The 22,807-nt window shown below is 37.0% G+C and overlaps 1 protein-coding gene across 1 annotated transcript in view; it reads right to left on the bottom strand.

Moving 5' to 3' along the window:
• Positions 1 to 2,137: 2,137 nt before the first annotated feature.
• The window catches only part of LOC107091714 (teneurin-3-like), a gene marked incomplete at its 3' end in the record, with an annotated part of 84,551 nt that continues 63,881 nt past the window's right edge, over positions 2,138 to 22,807 (bottom strand). The window contains exon 4 of the mRNA XM_015385813.1: positions 2,138 to 2,363. Within this exon, the coding sequence (XP_015241299.1) occupies positions 2,138 to 2,363 (226 nt within the window). The remainder of the gene's footprint in view (positions 2,364 to 22,807) is intronic.

Genomic DNA, 22,807 nt, shown 5'->3' with positions numbered 1-22,807 from the left:
ATCAGCTGTTGGCAAAAAAAAACCCAAAACATTATAATAAAGAAAATAAAGGGTGTAAAACATCAGTCTGTGTGAAATTCTTAACAGTAATTAATATTATAATTGACAGAATATGACAAAGGTGTCCATTGTTTTTAGAAAGGCATTTCTAGACATGATTTGACGTGAATGTGACATTGTACAGCGGCTCCTTTTATTTATTTATTTGTTTAGTGGTTTGTTCCTGCTCTGTATCACATGCTCATGTAAGATGATAGGAAACACAGTGTACAATTTTCTATTTTTTTTTTTCTGTTTGTGAAAAAACAAAACCAATAAAAATGTTTAAAATAGAAATGCTTTTCTAAAATCAAATGCAATTCGTTTATATTCAGATCTCCCGAGTTTATTCTTCATAGACACATTATTGTGACAAGAACCCGGGTTGTTTTGGCTTGAAGGTATTATTGCCTATCCTAAGCCAAAACTGTAAATTTATTATCTCATCTGAACGCAGCACTTTCTCTGTAGATTTTCTCTATGTGCGCCAAAAGACTTGTTACAAACTACAAACAATGATTTTTTATGGGTTTCAGTCAACACTCAACCATAAAAACTCGTACTCTAAAGAACACAATTAATAGCTTTCATTCTCCCAGTTCTCCCAGAGTGACTGTTGATTTCATAGCTTCTTCTCTGAATAGCTTTTACACCATAGTTTCTCTTGCACGTTTTTGACTTACTATTTTTTTGTAGAAAATCTGACCTTGTCGCTGCATTTGTGATACAGTATTTTATTAGGGGTATCAGGGAAATGGGATAAAAAATTATCATTTCACTTTTTGAAAGTCAGTCTATAGCATAAAACCCTAAAACAACTTAAGTTGTAAGAGGACAATTTTTCTGAAACAAAATTACATTTATCCGAGTCTGTGCTTGGCTCAGATGCTGAAAAGCTGTCCATGCATTCCAGTTTTAGAAGTGCAAAATGATGAGCATAAATCATGAATGACTAACTTATTTACAGCAGTTTATTCTGCTCTTGCTAAGCGAGAGAGAGAGAGACATGAAAAATGCCTCCAGTCTGATAAACTGGGAGCCCTGGCTCTACATTATGAGCTGTCACTGGGTAAAGACTAAAGAGAAGAGTTTATGGATGCAGAAACAGAATAAATAAGCCAAACGATGCAAAAAATAAAATAAAAAAAAATAGGAAGTTGAGAAACATATTTTCTTTAAGAATATGACTTTTCACAAAAAAGAATAATAGCAAAAAAAAAAAATGAAATATAATTTCTCTGCAGTGCTTTTTAAATTTTCCATCCATCTCCTACTGCTTATCAGGGTCACAGGCTTATACAGTAGGTGAAAGGCTGGGTCAAGCCTTAAAAAGTCCCCAGTCCTTCACAGTGTAACACACACACACCAAAGGGCATTTTAGAGTAGTCAATTAACCTAACAGTAATGTTTTTGGACTGTGGGATGAAGCCAAAGAACATGCATTCATGTGGAGGTGGTGCAATAAAGATCCTTTAGTTAGGATGCAAACCAAGCATCTTTTTAGTGGAAGACTGCAAAACAGTGCTACAAATGTTATCACTGTGCTGCCTCAGATTTTAATTTCTGGTATCAATAAATACAAATGACTTTTATGTATTAAACAAGTTAAACGTGTTAATATTAAACAAAACCTAACTATTTAATACCTAATTAATTAAATGTTTTTTCTATATCTTTGAACCATGTGGCTTATAAGAAAGAAAGGCTTTTCTGTGGATTTTTCCTAACCGCCAGAAGGGGAAGTCAAAGTTGGAAATTAAAGAATAAGGAGCTAATTTTTACTTAGCACAACATGCAGCAGGCATGACGGAGAACAAATGTCCCAAATTCACGTATTTTGACATTTATTTGCTGCATTAAAATGCAGAACAATGAAGAGACTTGGCTCAACTCCTGAAGATCAATATCAGCGGCTTATAGCCCAGTGTGGCTTTTATATGTACGTTTCAAGTTTGTTTTTTTAAAGTGCACTCTATAGTCTGGAAAATACGGTACTTAAAGTTTACTTCGGCTCATCTTTGTGGCATTAGCTTTCTTAATCATTGAATTTGACATATGGACCTTTTTCTCCAGTTGTGCTATCGAGCGGGTCACTCACCTGCTCTCCAGGGCCACATTGCTGCCCAGCACCCAGCTGTCCTGCAGCTGGACGCATTCCGCCGTACTCTGCAAGTCAGCCGCCAGGCCGGCTGTGGGGGGTGGACTCGGGCTCCTCTGATTGGCCAGTGAGCTCCGGCTCAGGGAGGTAATTGACGGGTGCTGCTTATGTGGGGGTGGTGCAGGTGGGATAGGAGGCGGGGCCTGTTGACTAGTCAGATTGTCACCTAAAAGCAAACATCAGACAGACAAGAGAATAGCATTTAACATACTTATATCAGGATCCAAATCAGAAGCGAACGAATATCTGCACATTTACTTTGAAAATCCTGAGTTGAGAGACGACAGATGGTTAAGGCACGCAGATATACAGTATGTGACAGGCTCATAGCAACTTAACAGACCAAGAAAAGCAAATACAACCAAGAGCAAGTCATAAAAATGAGATGCAACCACTGCGAAAAGGGCTGTTTTTATGAATATACACATAATAATTGTCACAAAACACCATACGGCTGACAGTTGGGTTCTCTTAAACAGAAGGTCACTTAGAGAGGCAGCTGTTCCTTTATGGGCGCTTAACGCAATGCTTCACATTTGATTACAGCCAGAGAAGACTCTCAAATAACTAATGACCAGAACATCCATTAGGGCTCTGAAAGAACAGGTTTTCCAATTTCACACAAAGCTGTGTAATTGGCCCCCAGAATGGCATGTGGTGATTATCTATCCATCTTTCCTGTTTAAAAGGTAAAAACCCACAGTGCTGACAATTCTGATTTGCTCCAATGAGTCCCAAATGGGTATCATCTTTCCTGCCTTACGGAGGCTTAGAGAATATTGAAAAAGCCAAAAGCTGTTTCGTTTTAGGAAGCTTCTGTTGTTTTTGCATCGACAGCCTGAATTTTTACAAACCCTAAAGGAGTTTAGATTTACAGCAAAAGTGTACACCGAAGGTCAACGCATGATTTAACCTTTGCTTTCGCAGGTGTGTGTCTACAGTATGTGAGTGTATGTGTGCAAAGACCAGAGTGGTCACTGTGCTGCCAGCTGCACTGAGCAGCACACTAAAATGACACAAGCCATTGTTTTGAATCGAGTCCTTTAATAGCCTTGCAGTTTGTGTCCTTGTGTGAGTGCCTCTGCTTTTCAGAGTGCCCTTCTGTGCATGAAACGAGCTGTTCAGTGGAGGCAAATGAGCCTTTTGGTAGCACACAGCTAGGAGGAAACATGAATGCATTTTGGAGCAAGGCAATCATTTTCACTGCTTAGAGGGAAAAACCTTCAGGCTTCTGTCCAGGCAACCAATTAGAACCAATATGGACTACCCTCTAATGTTTAATATAGGATCACATAAAAACATGTAGCATGGGAAATAGTGCAGTAGAAATGATTTTGAAATAAAAAAATAATTAAGTTTCAAGGAGTACACGGAAGCCTGACAGTATAAAATTCCAATGAAATGTTTTTTTCACACAGTGAAATTTTAAGTATCCAAGCCTCTTGAACTGGTTTCTCATTTAATAAAGTTAGAATTCAGATTTTTTTATTCAATTTTAAATGATCAACAAACTTTAAAGCAAATTTATTAAAGTAGAAACAAAATTTGACCAATCTGATTAGCTTACACTCCTCTAGTGAAGAAAAGTATCCTCACAGCTTGATGCCGCCACCAACACGTTTCACCATGTGGTGGCATCCTCAAAGCGATAAACAATGTTTTCTTTTGCACACAGTTTCATTAATGCCGGCCAAAAATGTTTCATTTTGGCTAAATTTGAGATAAAATGACTTTATTTCAACAATTCCTCCACAAAGGGAAATGTGCTTCTCATTAGTAGTTGGCCTGTTAGGTTGGGCAGACACTGTACCATATTTAGCTGTTTTTGGGTCCATTTTTCTGCTGTGCAAGAATTTTTTGGGGGATCGGCTTGATTTTCAGCTTCACCCTGTGTCATGTATACAAGGGATAACAACGGGCCACTAGCTTCTCACCACCCCCTCATGATCAGGAATCATAAGTTTGGATGGAAATCCAAGATGTTTGAAATTCAGTTGGCCCTTGTGAGGTGATCATGCGCGTATTGTGCTGTTGAAGCAGAACTACGCGTGTCTATTAGCCGTTTTACCTCAACCTTGCACACTGCACACGTGCAAACAACATTTTTCTTCCTCGATTTTACTTCCGGATAGACGATTCTGACCAGCACCATTTCTCTTACTCTGATGTGTAGTTTCTGGACGTACAGTGTGAGCAGTCGGTAGCATCAGATATTCCAAGCTGTGAACTTTTAAAGCCTGTGGTTTTGTCGTGCAGTTTTGGCTGTAGCTGAGTACGATTACAAATACCATATGTTGTATAGGCAATAACAAAAATAATACTGTTCTTGCACCGCTTATCATTATATATACATAGTAGTTCTTGGTTTCATGGTGTATTATATATTCTTGAAACTAAAATAATAATAGTCAGGATGTTGATTAATAATTTTAACCCTGATTTAAAACACTTTACAATGTTCTCCCTCAACTGTCTGATGTGTTCCTTGACCATAGAGTAGGACTGGGCAAAAAAATGATTCAATGAATGAATTACATTTTTGTTGTTGCGGGAGTTAAAAAAAATTATAAATAAATAAATAAAAAAATCTTTTTTTTTTTTTTTGTATACAGTGCATTTTTGGCTCCCAGGAGTTTCTGTAGCTGCAGCGTTACTCTCAGGTTGCAGTTTGGCAAACGACACCATCACACAAAACAGCTAATGACATCATAACTACAGTTGAGTGAGAAGTTTGCTCTCAAAAAAGGAAGATTTTTTTGGAAGGGGAAAATAAAGGCCTACCCTAAAGATGTTTTTGTTTTTTTAAGAATGTTCTTTCCCAGCCCTCTGAGGCCTTTAAAGACCAACCTAGTCTGGATTAGAAATATTTACAAGATTATATTTATCAAACAGGAGACCTCTTAATTTCAATGGGGAATTTGGAATTTTTAGGGTTATAAAGAAAAAACTCTATACATTTTAGATACTTTGTTTGGTTCTAGATAATAAAATCCCAATAAAATATACTGACAATGTGAAGGGTCCAGTAGTTAAAGCTAATTTTGCATGCCACTGCATATATTTACAGGTTCTTTTTTGTCCCCTTCCTTGCAGGCTCATGCATGAATAGACTCCTTGACAGAAACAGAGTTACAAGAATCCACAGCTCTGGTGCAGAAGGCCAATCAAAGATTAATTACGTCCTGACTGCAATTACACAGCAGCAGCATGGGGCCATAAATTCCATAAAAGCAAAATCATCAGAAGCAAATGAAGGTTGTTATTTTTCCCTCCTTTTTGTGAACTGTGATTAGAGTTTTATCAAACCCAATCAAACATGATCCCTTCAGCACCCCACGCCACCACGTTCAAAGTCACTTCTGATATCTAAATTAAGCATGAATTACCAGAGATCAGTTACAGTGCTGGTATTTGAAAAATAGTAGAGTGCCATGACTTGGTGATAACGAATACAAGACATCCACTCAGCTCCTGGGTGAGACTGGGACCCCATTAGAAAAAAATGCTTAGTAGGCTGATGGAAAAGTGAGTTATCTACCAACTCTGGCTGGTTTTACTTTACCTCCAGGCCTTATGGCTCCGCAGGAGCCTGCAGAACCAATGGGCTCAGCTTCACTTTCCAGCTGAACATTCTTCATATCACAGTGAGTGAGAGGAAAAGAAAATTTAAACCATGTTCTACAGTTTGGTAAAGAAATTCAAGACAATTAAGGTGAACGTGGGTGTCGACATCCTAAGAGTGTCTTTATAAGAAGAATGTGCTCATCCCACTCAAAATTCAATTAAAATTCTTTTTATTACTAAACCCTGGTATTTTTTTTTACACCAACAAATTCAATAAAAAGTCCCTCAAAAGCAGCCCATCTTACCATAAGCCATTACAAATAAAGATACATGACAGATATTGAAGAAATTTGTATCCATTCATCTCAGTGTTTACATATCGATCTTAGTATCCTAATTGCCCTCATTTATGTGGCCCCTGAAAAAGCAGTGCAGCCAAGTCTCAACGCCATAACAAAAACATAGAGCCAGTTTACATCACAGGTGCATTATGTTTGATGGGAACAGTGCGTGGAGGCTTTTACTGCAAAACAATTTATGATGAACCGAGATGTTAACATTCTCGAACTGTTCCCTGAAATGAGCTGTTTAGTTGTTGAGGACACACACAGAACAAAATGTTCCAAACACCCAATAAACCTCCCAAAGAGCACGACGTGACATGCAGTAAATCAGAGCGTTTAATCTTACTATAATACTATGGAATGTGAACTATTGTAAAATGCTTTATGCACAGGCACACAACACAGCAACAACACAGCAAAATCTAATCTCCATTGATGATTCTGATCAGCTCTGGGTCAATTTGCCCCAACTGCCAATCTTTTATTTCAAATCTTTATTCAACCCTTTCTATTGTATCCCATCCTACTTCCATGTCGTAATCATGTAGCTAATTGTTTATATTACCTCGGTTTATTTCTCAGTCATTTCATGAACTATAGGGATACAAAATAATGAAAAATAAATATAAATTCCTGTATTTGTATGTTAATTCCTATATGATTTCCTTCTTCTATCTCATTTCTCCCTGCTGTCAGTTTTTTTGCCAGTTGACTGTTTTAAATAATGTCAGATTGTGATCAATGATCAAAAAAAGTTGCAAAAGTGAACTCCAGCTGTAAGATGTTTTTAATATCCACATTTTCCAACAGCCAACAGTGTTTACTATGAAAATCTATCTTTTAAAATGTCAAGCCAAACAGGTATGTAGCATCCATAAGAGCTGAGAAATAATTATTGCTAAAGGGTCTGCTGTATACTGTACAACCCCACTTGGTATTAGGGAAGGTCTTAAAAATGCACTTTAAGAAAAGGCAAACTTAAATCAGAAATGTTGAAATATATATAAACAATAAGTGATTCCCCCCACATCTGAAGAGGGGCAGAAAACTGATTTTTATGACGTTATCGCAGTGCAAACACTAACAGTAGCCTACAAACGTTTACCAAATCAATACAAAGAAAAAAATAAAAAATAAGCAAAATAGTAGTTAAAAAATAAGTCCATGCTTATTGTGGCCATAAGTATTCTGAAGTCTACTTTATTTTAATGCAGTTTAACATGAATAATACACAATAGTTGGCCAGCTCAAAAATTTCTAACTGAAAATATTCAACTTAGCTGTTAGTTTTTCTAGAAATCATTCTGCCATCAAGGATCCAAAGAAGGCAGAACTATAACTTAAAAACTGCACAATGAGCAAATCAACTGTCTTCCCTGTTTTTTTTTTCTTTTTTGCTGTAGTAAATCTGCAGACAGAATGGTCATACTTTCCCATGCTAAAATTATAGAAGGAGCTCATATGTATAAAAAGGAATCAACTGAGGGTCGGACTGTCTTGCTTGGTTTCTCAGAGGAACAGGGTTGACATCAACCCACCCATTCAGCCATGGCCCCTCGGATTACACACAAAGACTGAGTAAAGACATCTAAATTTAAATTTTGAGGTACAACCAGAAGATGGCAAACACATGAAAACAAAAAACTGTTAAATAATATAGATACAATTATAGATCTGATTATGTATGCAATTAATTCAGTATTAGTTGTCATAACTGCCGTTTCTTCTTTATTCTTATTTTTTTATCTTATTTTTTTTATCTTTATTATATTGTATAGTTGGATGTGTGTATATATTATATAAAACTGTAACTGGAGCGTGTAACAAAAGTAATTTCCCTCTGGGATTATTAAAGTATTTCTGATTCTGATTCTGTTTCAATTAAGAGCTATTTAACAAATTCTACATTTCCATTTGATATTTGTATCATACATATACCCACTGATAATGAAAAAACATAAGCTAAGATAAAAAGATGGCCCTTTTTTGTCTTAAATGCACGAACACAAAGCTTACTCTTGTGCATATCACAGATTCAGGTTTAAAATGTAAACCAAGCTGTAAATGTTGCCCTTTTAAGCTTTTAAATATAAAACGTTACTCCTTATAGAGTTCACTACTCGATTGTTATCATTACTTTAAGGATTATATAATTTTTATAAATGTATGTCTCATGTGTCTTTAGTTGAATATCACAGTCAAGATTTAGACTGCATATCTACATTTTGCCCTTTAATGCTCATCTACTGAATTCAGGGCTTTTGCGTATATGGTGGACAAATTTCGATTAAAGGTACCGGTCTTAACACCATGTATTTCTTTCATGCACTCCATTTCCCTGCACACAGTAGGTGTCAGGCTGTCTGAGTGATGTCAGGCACCATGGTTTCTGGTCTCCAATTTAAGGTGTAGGTTTGAATCCAATTTCTGACAAACAGTTTTATACTCAGCACAGGGTCCCGCTATGATGAAAACCTGTAAGTGAGAAGCTCAATGTGATTCCAGGTAACTCAAAGGGAAAATGTGGCACTAGCAGTGCTCATTCTCTGTGTACTTCTCTAGAGGAGTTGGATGTCTGAAAGCCACTGGGGTAAGCCATGATAAATATGGGCTTTTGCCACTTTAATTTACATTACCCACTGGCAAGCATACATTATGTTTGACTTTCCTTTTTAGAAAATAGACGCGCAAAAAATGAGGCTTTTACGAAAGCTTGGCATTGTCTTCCATCAAGACTGAAAGAATTAGGCTGGCCTTTAATGTGCAAACTGGGAAGGCAGATGAAACAGCTGTGAGGTTTATTGAGCTTTGCTTTGAAATCAGATCAAGACGGATGCCTCCTCTGCATAATTCCTCAACGTCAGCTTGTCATCATCTCCATCAGCTACATACTCTAAAAGGGACTTTGGTGATTAATACTCCATGCCAAGACCGGAATGACAGACCCATTCGCGACTTAATGATGCTTTCCCTACTTATCAAAGCTGTTGCTTTACGGAGCTTCTGAAATCTTTTCATTAACTGAATCTAGAAAGTAACTTTGTTTTAGGACTCTTTAGATATATGAGATCTTTAGACAGATTTGTGACGCAGGTGTTAATGAAAAATGTACTTCATTATAAGCCAAATATTTCTAGTTGTCATTAAATACAATTTCTTGTCCGTACATTGGTCAAGATATTGAATTAAGGCCATTTTACATTATTTCAGGGGCTGTTGCCATTTTGAAGCTGCTTCAATTGCTCTATATTATAGCATTCTTTGCTGTTTTTGTTGCTGTTATTTCTTGAGGGAAAATTAAGTTTCCACAATAATGGTCATTTTGAAAATATCCTTTTTTGATTATAAAATCGACAAGCCTTGAAGGCTGTGCATAACGTTCCAACACGGAGTCAGGACACAATTAAAAGCCGTTTTGCACTCACTAAAGCTTGGCATGCTTAGTGAAAGTCTTTTCATATTCATCGTGTAAGTACTGCAAAAAGGCCTTGTGCCATTTTACTCTCCATTAAGAGACTGATGCAACTGCTAATGGAATTGAAAGGGCATTTGCTTTGGCTAGATTGCCCTTCACCAATAGGAAAATTGCTGTATGTGTGGATCAGAAGAATTCTATCAAAACAGATCACATAACTTGGAGATGCAAGAGATTTTCAATTACTGCTCCTAGTATTTACATTTTGCAGGGAAAACCTAAATTATCCCCAAAATGTTTCAGCACCTTCCTGCTTAGAAATCTAGATTAAAAATAATGAGGGTACTTCAACAACGTGTGTTTAGATTTGATGTATATGTTCTAATATATACTACTATATTAAATAGATAATGGTTATTAAACATATTTTAATAATATAAAAAATGCCCCATTCATCAGGGTTTCAAGACAAGATTATGTCAGGTTAAGTCTGGTTATTAAACATGACTTAAAACTCTTTGCTAAAGTTGACTTTATCTGACTTCTACATATTATAATAATGCTCAGGCCCACATATCTACTGATTTTTAAATCATATTCTGATTATTTAGTGGACATTTCAATAGAACTTTAAATTGCAATTAGAGCTTTGAATATGTAATGCCGGTTTTTCTGCAAATTCAAGATCCTGAATATTATTATTAAAAACAAATAAATGAAACTTGGAATGAATGAAAATGAAAATTATTTTCCTTATCTATTAGTTTATGTCTTCCTATACTACAGTCGCAATACATTCTTTGCTTTTCCAAATTAATACTAAAATAATACTAGGCAAACTTACTTAAGATTCCACAGCATCATATGGTGAAATCAGTCATCGTTTCATACCTTAAATTAAATTATAAAGCAATGGTAATGAAACTACACTCTGCTTAATCTTTCTAAAAGCTTCTAACGATAAACTTATGAAATATCTTTTGATTAAATTATAATAGTTTTGTTTTTGTTGCAGGTCTGTAGTGTTTTTATAACACAGTATAAATTAAAGAAACAAGAAAGCAAGAAAACATGGAATACGGAGGGTCTCATTTAAAAAAAAACACATTGAATGTACATGCCAAATGCTAAAAATGGATTCTCAAAGATTTCTGGATTTAGTTTCCAGGTCTGCCGAGATATTTCCTGCAGCAGTCGACCTTAATATTCAGCAGTAATAGGCAGAAGTTTCTTACTAAGCAGTCCGGAAGGTATAGGTGGAGGCCATACCCAATGGATTTTTGGACCATCAGACAAGAGGAAAAAAAAACAAAAAAAAAAGACACTTGCTCAAGGTGAGTTTTGGGTTTATTTTCCAGCAAAGAGGGCTGGAAATTTCAGGGATCTGGGCTTTTGGGAGAAACGTTTGAATTCTATCTTCCTTCAGCTTGAGAAAAATCCTCTCCATACTCAAAGCCAAGCCCACTCTTCCTCTGACTCTCTATCAGATCAAAGACAGATATTTCTTTTAAGCTGTTTCTGAGGAGAGGAACCAGGATGTAACCAATGTTTCAAATGTTACATAATCATTGCAATATATAAAATGATATAAGAACAGACATTTTTTTCTTCCCATTGGTCCTACAGAGATGTACACTCATCTGCACAAACTAGGTTGCTCTGAATTTAAATTGTGCAGCTTGTATCAATATCTGAAAAGCAGGAACCTTTGAAGATGCACTGTAAAACTAAGCAGCTCCATGTCGCTGTTTACACCCCCCCAGCCCCCCCGTAACCTCAGCCTCCTCCAGTCACTGCTACAGATGGCAGATCAACATACAGATGATAACTGCTTAGCCGTTCTCTCTGTCAGCTCTCCGATTACATAGCAATTACACCCCTCCTCTAAAGCTGCTTTGACAATTAGTCTGCTGACAAAACACTTACTTCTATTTATTCATGTTTGGACAGCTTTGCCTTCTTTGTTTTTTCCAAGAGGTCTCTCTCGCACCTTTATAAAGTGAAACAGTTTCTAGCTTCGGTGCAGCTTGTTTCTAAAGTCCATCAGAACTCATTTTTTTCTAAAGCTTATAGGTACTGTTTGATGAAGAGTTATGTAACTAAAGCCAAAACCAAAGCCTCAACATTATTTCTTCAGTGCAGCATAAAGAAGAATATTCCCCCAACATTGCATGCCTGGGTTCTCTTCAGAAACTGTGAATTCTTCCTGCAGTCTGAGGATATGCATGCCACTTTAAAGGATCTCTCCAAATTGTCCTTGTAAAGGTTTGTGCAGTTTAAATTCTTCTCTCTGTGCTGTCTTGTGCAGACTGGTGACCTGTCCAGGGTGTACATGCCTCTTGCACAATGGCAGATGAAGAAAGATACCAAACCCATCCACTATCCAGCACAAATACCCTGCTTTAAACAAGGATGGATTAAGTGTTGAAATGTAAGCATCCTGTAGGTGGTATACCCCCTTAAGAGTTTTGTCAATAACTGCTGGATATCTACATAAGAATATAACATGTGGACCAAATGTTTGGTCCCCTGATAATACATGTGTAGAAAGCCTAAAATCCTCTTTTATTTTAGCAGGATAATGTTTTTTTGAAAATATAAAAATGATCAAGAATAATACTGTCTTAATTTTAGTACATTTACTTATTGGGTGAAAAAACAAAACAACAATAACTTTAGTGGAGATGTTTCTTTCTTTCCTATTTTTCTAAACAGAATAACTTATGGCACCATCCTGCTAAAAGAATGTCCCTTGAGCCTTTTTCTAATTAATGACATTTTTCTTCCCTTACTCGTTTAGTGGAAAAGATTTTTCTGAACCTTTAATTAGCAATCTGGGAATTTGCAGGGGTTAAAAATGACCTCATAGATTTATTTTGAAGATCACAGGAATAGGACAAAGGTTTACATTTCTTACCAAAAAACAAAGTAAATAAGTCTCAGTTAGAGAGCTGTGACAAAAACAGGGGCCTTGTGGTCTCTATAAAAAAAAAGATGGTAACTCCATTGCTACTGATAATTTGAGAGAAAAGAAAAAAAATACCAATGCCATTCATACTATCACAAATATAATCATGTGGAAATTGTTAGACCTTAGTAAGACTAACTGAAAACATGTATGTTGGACAAATAAAACAATTTCAGGTAGTTGAACTTTGAATAAAATGATTGATACATTTATATTAATATCATGCACAAAGGAATTGTCAAATACAGTTTTTCTTGACTATTGAACTAAGTGAAATTTTATAGCAGAGGACAATTTTTTTTCCCCTGCTGACAATAGAACTGTATTTGGAAATATACTAGTAACTATGGAAACAATAAGTTTAAGCAAAACTGCTTAACCTTATATCTAAATAGTGCCTTAACTTGAGATGTATTAAATGTTTTTTTCAGGTCAATATTAAGCACCTGGTGTGTATTGCTACTAGGGTTGTCATGATACTGATACTAAGGAAAATATTCGATATTCGATACCATTTTCGATACCACAAGGACAAAAACAAAGACTCCAAAATTCTACGGAAATATTTTCATTAATAAATAAAATACAATAAATAAATACAATAAACAATAAAAACAATATTTTGAGGTTGTATGCTGTGCACAATATTAAGCAAGCTTGATAAAAAACTTATAAAATTAAAATTAAGTGTTCCTTCCTTGGCTATGCTTTGCACACATAACAATGACACTAGCCAAACCGGTTAAGAAACAAAAATAATTCTCAGCAGCTGCACCTCTTACAAAAAAAAAGTCTGAAACTGAAAAGTGCACAGAATTATTCAATCACACAGTGTTCTGAAAGTGCATTGTCCTCTATTCTGCACTTTAGACGAATGACTGCTTAGGTGCCACTGGTGGTAGCACTGTATCGATACTTTTAAAAACGAGTATTGTATCCGGATACAACGTTTCAGTTTCGATACTTTTTTTAGTATCGATACTTTTGACAACCCTAATTGCTACCGGTCTTCCATTTGCAAGAACTTGCCTGTGTAACTTGAGTTGGATTCATCAGGGAATGAGTCATGTGACACAGTGGATCTGGGGGTCTCATAGAGTTGTTATAAAAACAGATATAACATTTTCCTGATCAGAGATATGTTTGCTTCTCTGAGTTACTGTAGGATTTACTCTGGTGATCCAAAGTGGTCTGCTGTTAGATTCCAAAACAAGAAGAGCGAGTGTTTAATCATGCAACAGTCTGGAATGTTGACAGGAAAGTGTTACAAGTTGCTTATACCTAGAAGTTACACATCTAGCGCCCCTAGTGGCTAAAGGTTGCACAACGTCTGTTTTGATAAAGTATATGTATATATATATTGCATCATGCTGAAAACATATGCTCGAATCAAATGTTGGATTTTTCTAAAATCGTTCAGCAGGAGAATTCCAGGGTAAACGATTAGTTCACTTTAATTATCTTATCATCTTTATCAAGGTTACCAATCCGTTTGTCTGGCTAAGACCACTATGAAGCATAGAACTTTTTGACTTAGACTTAAACAGCTTTTATTGTCATTTTGTATACACATAGTTTATACAAATGGAAATTTGGTTTTGTACCGCTTTCAGATAGTAATGAGCAGCAGCTTAGCAGTGAAATGAACATTTCAATTTCGTAGTGCAGCATTGATCTTGGTGTTATCAGTGTCATACAAAGTCTTGATTTGTGACTTGATTTAGAGCGGGGAAAAGGCTGTTACAGAACCTGCTGGATCTGCATTAGATGCCGCGAGGCCTCTTTCCAGAGGGCAGCGGAGAGAACTGTTCATGGTGGGGGTGTGAGGGGTCACTGATGATGTTAAGGGCTCGGGACTTTTTTGCCTTGACAGACGAAAGACTTTTGTTTTGAAGTAATTCTAAACTTACTTTCGGCATAAACTGAGGTTTGATGTCTGAAAAAGGGGTAATTGGAAAAAAAAACAATTATGAAAAACAGACCCATAAAGGAAAATAAATTTATAAAATGATTCATTGATTTATTGAGGTAATTCACCAGAAGCAACTAAGCCACTTATGGAACTTCATATGATAAAAATACAGACTGAAGCAGCTTTAAAAGCGTTCCACATTTGCATCATTGCTATTTCTCAGTACATTAGAAAACTGATGAACCTTTCCAATTTGCAATCTCACTTTTCAGTCCCTGTTGCATCATTCATTTTCCGGAAAAAAACTCCTACCCTGACGGTTTGTTTACATATTTAATGTGCTTTTTTTAATAACCACATCAGCAGCGACGTGCCACTACCTCTCACAATGAAAATCAATATTCTCCTGCAACATCCTTTCTGATCTTGAAGGAAGATTAAGATTAAGTAAACTGCAATGCATCAGACGACAAGGAAACTTGAGGACACCGCGAGACATGTGATTATACAAATGTTTCTGCCAAGCCCTTTGTTGTGAATCTGCTGCATGTTTAAACTAAACCTGGCTTGAAAGTAGGCATCCGTTCCCCTATCTACATGACTGCGGATGTTTAGAGCAGCTTCAGTAAGAGCCAGTAGCTGTGATGGTGAATGGTTAATGGGGGCCAACCTGAAACCCTTGTTAGGGTAGTCCTGGATGGTGCAGAGAAGCTTTTAAACATTCAGAAGCTTTGCAATTTATTTTCAACCACAGTGGCTCTCAGAAGGTCAGAAACAACAATAAAGGTGCCCCATGTAGTTCTGCACACCTCTGAATCACTTTCCCGACCACAGCAACAGACTTGCATCAGTAAGTGCACAAAAAAGGCATGTTCTCCAAATCATCTGGAGGGGAAATGTGACGTGCATTCTGAGAACTATTCATATGCCTCCCTATTCATTTACAGCTCGCTTCCCCAATCACTTGAGAAAATGGTTTGAGCACAAAAAAACAAAAAAAACAAAAACACTTATGGTTGTAGTGGCGGCCTTTTACAACGGTTTCTGTAATTGCATTTCCTGTGCAAATCGCTCAGTTTTTGTGGGGAAGCCAGACAAAGAAAGCACTATCCATCTAAAAATGGGGAAAGCATATCTTTTCCTGATTAATTGTTAGCATATTGTTCTCAACTGGATGCACTCCACTAGCAGAGAGGGCTAATTTTCACCTCCATTGTGAGAAAATTTGAGGAGGAGAAGGGTTTACGCTGTGTGTATCTTTCAGAAAACATAATAGGACAACAGAACACAACATTCTCTAGAAATTGATATCTTTATATGGAGCAAAAACCTCAAGCAGAGTTATACATTATCCAGTTTATTACATACTGTTGTGCCTTTTTTGTAATAAAACTGCTTTACAACAGCGAGAAAATCCAAGATTTTATCAAGTCATGGATGAAGCTGAATCCATGTTAGGCTGATATCATTTTTCCTGTAAAACGGTGAAAACTAATTTTGACAAAATACTGATAAATAGGTGATCATAAGCATTTTTTTTTGTTGTTGTTTATTTGCAAATAAATGTTTAGCGTTTTTGCATATATAAGCACCCCCAGCTATATAAATACACTGAGAAAAAATCCAAACAAGTCAATGCCTAGAATATGGCACAATGCGAACCTACCTAAACCCGTCTTAAACTGAACAAGAGAAGTAGCAACGATGGAGCAGTACTGGAGGAGCTGTAGAGATTCACAGCCTAAGGTAGAGAAATCATTGCATGTCAATGGCTGCATCATGCTGTGGGGAATGCTACAGAGATGAGATGAGGATATGACTGCAGCTAAAAAAAAAGGAAATCCTAAAAAAAAAAAATTAACTATTTCATAAAAATGCCTGCAGCATTTACAAACCAATGCTTTTGGTTTTACAGTAGAACAAAAGTCAAGCTTCATTTCCCCTCCACTTCCAACATGTGCATGTCTTTGTGTTTCCTATTCCATAAAATCTGAACAAAGTGTTGAAGGTAGGGGCAATACTAAAGCCTTTACTGTATAGGATCTAGAAAGAGTTTTTCTAGGGTTAAGGTACAGCTAAATCATGTCCATCCATCCATCCATCCATCCATCCATCCATCCATCCATCCATCCATCCATCCATCCATCCATCCATCCATCCATCCATCCATCCATTATCTGACACGCTTGTCCCGAGTGGGGTCGTGAGGGGTGCTTGCGCCTATCTCCAGCTGTCTACGGGCGAGAGGCGGGGTACACCCTGGAAAGGTCGCCAGTCCATCACAGGCTAAATCATGTCCATTTCTTTAACTAATTAATCAGCTGCATTGCCAGCTGACATGAAAGCAAAACTGCATTCAATTGCTTTTCCTTATGCTGCAGCTTCGCAAAGAAAAAAAAAAAAAGAGCTTTTGTGGCTTTGGTGAAAAAAAAAACATTTCTGTAAATCTAATAATATGCCAGAACAAAGAAATGATTCACATGCGATGCTTCTCTATACAGCAGACATTAGTACAGCCTTAAATTATTAATGCACTGTCATCTAAGTTACTTAATCTAATGAACTTTAATGAGCAAACAATGCAAGCTGATCCATGTTATCTCTCCCCATGATGGGCTCCTTCCAACATGTCCAGATATAATTCTTTAAACCAACATTCCTTGCAGCGTCTGGCTTGAGAGTTAGAGCTATAACACACAGGCTGAAAATCCCTCTGCTTTCCAAAGAGCTTTCCTGGGGCTAAGGCTATGAATTGATATCCCACTGTTGCATTACTCCTGGCCACCGAGCAGAGCATGGGACAAGAATAATAATGGGACAAATCATTGGTTTTTCCCTCATACTGCTTACCAACTTGTGCATTAGAGTGGAGGGGCGGCTCATGCTGAAGATGTCAATAACCTCAACGGGACATGAGTGATGAACTTTACGTGTGCAAGCACATGTTCCACTCCACGCACGCGCGCATTGAAAACACACTCCAAAGCCCACTGAGAAAAGCCTTGGAGCACTAGTAATGTTTTGGAATTTTCCGTCAGAACACCCTCTGCTCCTCTCGGCGAGAAGAAGATGTAACCCGCGTACCCTCTGAGGCTTGCTGCATGCTCAATCAGCAACGTGATATGGCCCACGGCTGTGCGGTGAGGTCACTGTTGGAGTCTTGAAGACTGATCATGCATGAGGTGGCCACACAGTGCTTTCTGACTAATGTGCCACAGCTAGGCTGCTTCCAAAGCTTCTATTCAGCTGCACAGCCTCAGCTCCACCCTGAGGAAATTGGGATCTGACTAAAACTCTGTGGGCATTGAGCTGGAAAGTACAGACATTTTTTTAGACATACACTATTAAAATCCTAAGCAGCTGAGCTGTGAAATTTGTGACTTATCACAAAATTTTAGCTCCGGTTTGAAATACAGGCACTGTTCTGATATGACAACTGATCCACTTTAATCAACATGACTGCGCTTTTGTGCAACTGCAGTTTTAAGTGATGCCCCTCCAGTGGCCCGGCATCACAATTCATTAGCAAAACGGGTCTTTAAAGCTTAATCTGCCGTGCAGGCATTCTTAATTTTTAACCTCATCACCCCTCTATCTCAGAGTGGCTCTCAAACACTTCTGCACCATTCTAATCAACAGCAAAAGTGGCCAGTGAAGTCAGATGCACTGTCCTTCAAAATGCCACTTTATCTGACAACAACAGACAAGGCTGCCTGCGTTCCAGTCTTCATTCTTCCTAGAAAATACCACCCTAAGCATCATCTGTCAAGTATTGGCTGCAGCCTAACATTTCACTTTGTTTGGCAGACATTGATTTTTACCTCCAAGGTGTTGTCAAGGAGGCATCCAGCTTATACATACCTCCTTTGCCGGTTCTTCAGAGACTGCCTTTACAGGAACACATTTACCCCCACCCCCTTCACACACACACAAAACATGATGTTCAGAAAAATTGCAGTGTTTTAAGGTAGCTGGAAATTTAGCCAGATTTGTTCAATAGGGGTAGCTAAGGGTATTAAAATGCATGATACAGTCAAGCTCAGCAAAACCACATTTTTCCATATATATCTCTGCTGCTAATTTATCATTAGAGTCCAGCCAGCATATAAACACACAAAGATTTGAGCAGATTGTTGACGTGTATCAAAGCATGTTACCGATGTAAAAAGCGGGAGCCTGGGGAGAGTTCTCAGTGCTTTTCATGCCAAATCGCTCAGCCAAAAAAAGCCTCTCGACACCAGACGTCAAAACATGTGGTCACTAACGGATATATTCAATCCTCCATCCATATGTTTGGAGTACGTTGTTTTTATTTTTAATTTTTAATTTTTTTTTTTGCCACAGCAAGTCAGATAACAGTAATTTATCAACCTCCGTCTTACCACAGCCTCAGACCATCCCTCTGCACACAAGCCCACATATTTGCAGCCTTGTTGAGCACTACTTTATATTCATTAAGTGTCACAATGTTATAACAAATAGCTAGCTTTAAAAAGTAGCAGTATATCTTTTTTTAAGAGTTATTAGGTACAAAAATAAGATCTATGAGGAAGTTACCATTTTATAATCTGAAAGCAACAGTTATATTTACTCTAAAAATACTAGATAGGAGTATAAACTCCACTAATTTCTCTTTAAACTTCAAGCAAACCCAACTAAAAAAACCTTGTTAGAATTTAAAAACTATGATTTCAGCTCCATAGCATCAATGTGCAATAACTAAGGCGTGTTTGCCAGATTAAGACCTTTTAGAGGAAATATAATGTTCTTTAAACTATAGTTTCAGTATTAAAAAGTTCTTTTATAGTCTTATGTAATATTCTAATCTTTAATGTTACGTTTTTATTAGCTTTAAGCAGAAAATAATCATAATTAACAGAATTAAAGTCCCCAAAGCATCAGTCTGTGTATAATGAATCTATATAATGGGTTTCACTTTGTGAGTTGAGTTAGTGATATAAATGCACTTTTTAATAATGTTTTAATTGATCTAAATGATTTAACCCCAGGATGTTTTAGTTTCTGTCCCCAGAAAAGAAAATGGAAACTCTGACACTTTAAAATGTGCAAACCAAACATTTCTTTCCATGAAAAATAATGCTTGAATTTCCCCTTTAAAAAAAAAGATATTACTAAGAGTCTGACCAGTCTATAATAATTTTAATAAGCCTCTTTCTTTTTTTATAGTAACAACTTTTTTTCCAACAGCATTTCACCCATCCCCTTAGGATGTAATGGGCTGTCATCGTAGCGCCTGGGGGGCTTTGGGAGCTAAGGGACTTGCTTATGGACCAAGACAAGCAAGCTCTAGGATTCAAATAAGGGGGTAAGATACTCTAAGCACCAGGCAACCACACATAACACATCCAAAAACAGATTACACAGCACAGCATATTATACAAAAAAAAGCAAAAGACTAACAACCTACAATACAGCATAGATGCACTGTAAACATGAGGTTTTTTTTTTTTTTTGTAAAAGCATTGGTTGTAAACAGTTTTGCAGAGTTTCTTCCCTTTACTCTGTTTGTTGGGAGCAGTGGCGAAAAATGCTGCTAGGAAGGATGTGCGACAACATTCTTTGGTGCCCCTGGGATCTAGCTGTCTGTCACCAAAACAGATCTTAAGGTCTGCATCAGCTTCATGAATGAGGTGGGGATCATTGTCCTTCCATGATGTTATTTTTTCCACAGTTCATTTGTCTCCCACCATCTGCAATGTGTCCAGGGCGCATCCAAGCGCAGAGATGATTCTCCTAATGCGCTTATTGAATCCTCTTAGCTGTAGATTAGCTGCTGCTTTAATAAAATATGGTGTAGAAGATAGCAGATTTACCAAAGAGGCAAAAGGGTCTTTCTGAGCTTTTTTCTTGAAATGCATCATGTGTGCAATCAGTGAGCAAACTACGGTGTTGCTTGCAGTGGGACCCAGAGACCCCTAATTAAATGTTACCTCTGACAAAAGCCACTTTTAGAAGCTACTTTCTAGAATGTCACCAAAATAATTTTCCAAACCTAAAAGCGTCTTACACATTAGGACAGACTGGAGGATTAAAGTTTGAGGTCAGTGAAAATGAGACATGATTCTGGGACAAGAGCTGAAGTCCACTCTGATTTTCTCCTGGGATCCTGGCAGTAAAGCCTCAGAATGTGTATGAACACCATCTGTGGACAGTTTTTAGGATAACTAAACTGCACGCCACAACGACCTCCATAGGTAAAGGTTTACACTGTTTATTAAGTGCAGCCTATCTTCAACTGTTATAATTAGAATTAAGACTTTCATACAGAAATAAAATGGAAACAGAAAACTTAGGATTTTATTGATTGAGCCAGCCAAATTCACAACAGTAAAAAAATGAAATGAGAGCAGACACAGTTATTAAAATAGCCGACCACTGTGGGAAACCGCTGCCTGTAGCAGAATAGAAATGATAACTTTTGTAGAGCTACCAGCCTCATGGAAACTGCTGGTAGCCTGAAATTTGCTTTATAGTTATGGATGTTCCACTCCGGGAACAACACTTTCCCTTTCCTCTCTCAAGGTTCAATCTCACCTCCATTGTGACACCATCATGTTAAATGGAAAAATTGTCTTTTTCTCCAAAAGCTGCTGCATGAGGGGGAAAAAAAAAAGGAGACTGGCAGGGGTGAGGAATGGCAGTTCATCTCTCGGCCTATTTACATCTTGCTGTGAGCAAGCATCATAAAGCTGCTCTGTTTTTAAAAGAGCGTTATAAATATCCTGAAAATTTATGAAAATGAAACAGAGCAGGGAGAGCAGCTTCATCATTCATACGCGCACGCTACACTGATAACTCTTTTTAACAGTTCAATGACTTATATATTAGAAATTCACTTCAAAACGGTCAAAAGTTCACTTGCTAGACTTGTAAAAAGTATTTCAGTGTGCACGTCGCAGAGCTATTATATGCTCACTTATTGTGTTGCACTTCTCCAGAAAAAAAAAACAGAATGAAAGATCTTTTTCCTCAGGCTCACAGCATAAATAGCTGAATATATAATTCAAGTTAATAGAAGGAAGACATTTACTCTCATTTAATGGATTTGAATCCTACAACTTGATCTTAAAATTTTATTTAGTAGATTAAATATAAATGAATTGGCATGTACTTGTTTAAAAAATGCATAAATATATATATATATATTTTTTTCAGCTAAATATAAAAAAATTCTGCATATTCAAATATGTTTGCAAGTGTGGTGGCACTTTAATGTGCCTGAGTGGGCGCAAATGCTGTTAACATGCTGAGGCCACAGGAATAGTAGCAAGCAGGTAGCAGTGATGTGTTGACAGCATCCATTAAGTTTCTCTGTGCGCACTCTCCATTCACACACAGGGCCATGCATGTCTTCAGTTTGGTGGTTGTACTTGTAAACTATACAATTTGCTTTTCGTGCCTCAGCAGGCATCAATTAGCGCCTCCCTCGCGCCTCTACATCTGAACCGCACTGAGTTTGGTTCCGTGCTGCTAGGAACATGTTGTGAATCTGTCATGAGTCATCTGAAAGGGAGGAAGTGTTCGACACGGGAGAGCTTAATTATTGCTCACCTCAGGCTTTTAAATCAAGACTGAATATTAGACATTGTGTTTTATTGAATGGTATTCATCATTCCTGCAGGATAATCTGTAAAACTTTACTTCTGTACTTCATTCTGTAATTCAACTGTACTTCATAGGAAATAACTTCATGGTTTTTTCATCATGGTTGTATTTAAATTTTGTAATTTCACAAAATGTGAGAAGAAAAACAAAAAAGCTCTCTATAATTACTTTAAGCATAATGTAATGCCTTCTCAAAATAGAGAATAATCCACTAGAAAAGGAAATAATAAAATAAAGATTTTCTAATATAGATTTCTCCAAAAATAAATTACTATTAACAATCTATGGCGAGGCATTTTGGAAGACAAAAGAAACTCCAGAAATGTTTATCAGAAATTCTGACAAATACTTTCTTAAGGTGATAGGGAATCTATAGTAATCTTAAAATGTTTGCTTTAAATCATATTAAGGACCAGCAGTGGTTGGTGTGGGCTATCAGTCAGCAGCAAAATGAAAATTAACAACTAAAAGGTTAACATGGAGCCACATAATTAAATCACTGCTACATTACGGGAGAAATTATAACTAACTCATGTGCTCAATAAGATTATGTTCTGCTTTTTAATTGAAGCCTCAGAAAAATTGTGTTCTTGCTCACATATTTATCTTTATTCGTTAGAAATGTATTAAGATGAAGTTTCAATAACAGAAAAAAGAGGATAAAATTATGAGCCTACAAGTATAACTCCTGCTGAACCAACCTTGACATATTTTCGTAAGAGAATGCTTATTAAATTCATGTCAAAGAGTCTATTTAGCAGTTAAACTAAAAAGGCAAACT

Source organism: Cyprinodon variegatus, unplaced genomic scaffold (assembly GCF_000732505.1).
Source record: "Cyprinodon variegatus isolate N-32 unplaced genomic scaffold, C_variegatus-1.0 Scaffold349, whole genome shotgun sequence".
Lineage (NCBI taxonomy): Eukaryota > Metazoa > Chordata > Actinopteri > Cyprinodontiformes > Cyprinodontidae > Cyprinodon > Cyprinodon variegatus.
The sequence above is the reverse complement of the archived record's forward strand: the minus strand, read 5'-3'. Positions and strand labels throughout refer to the sequence as shown.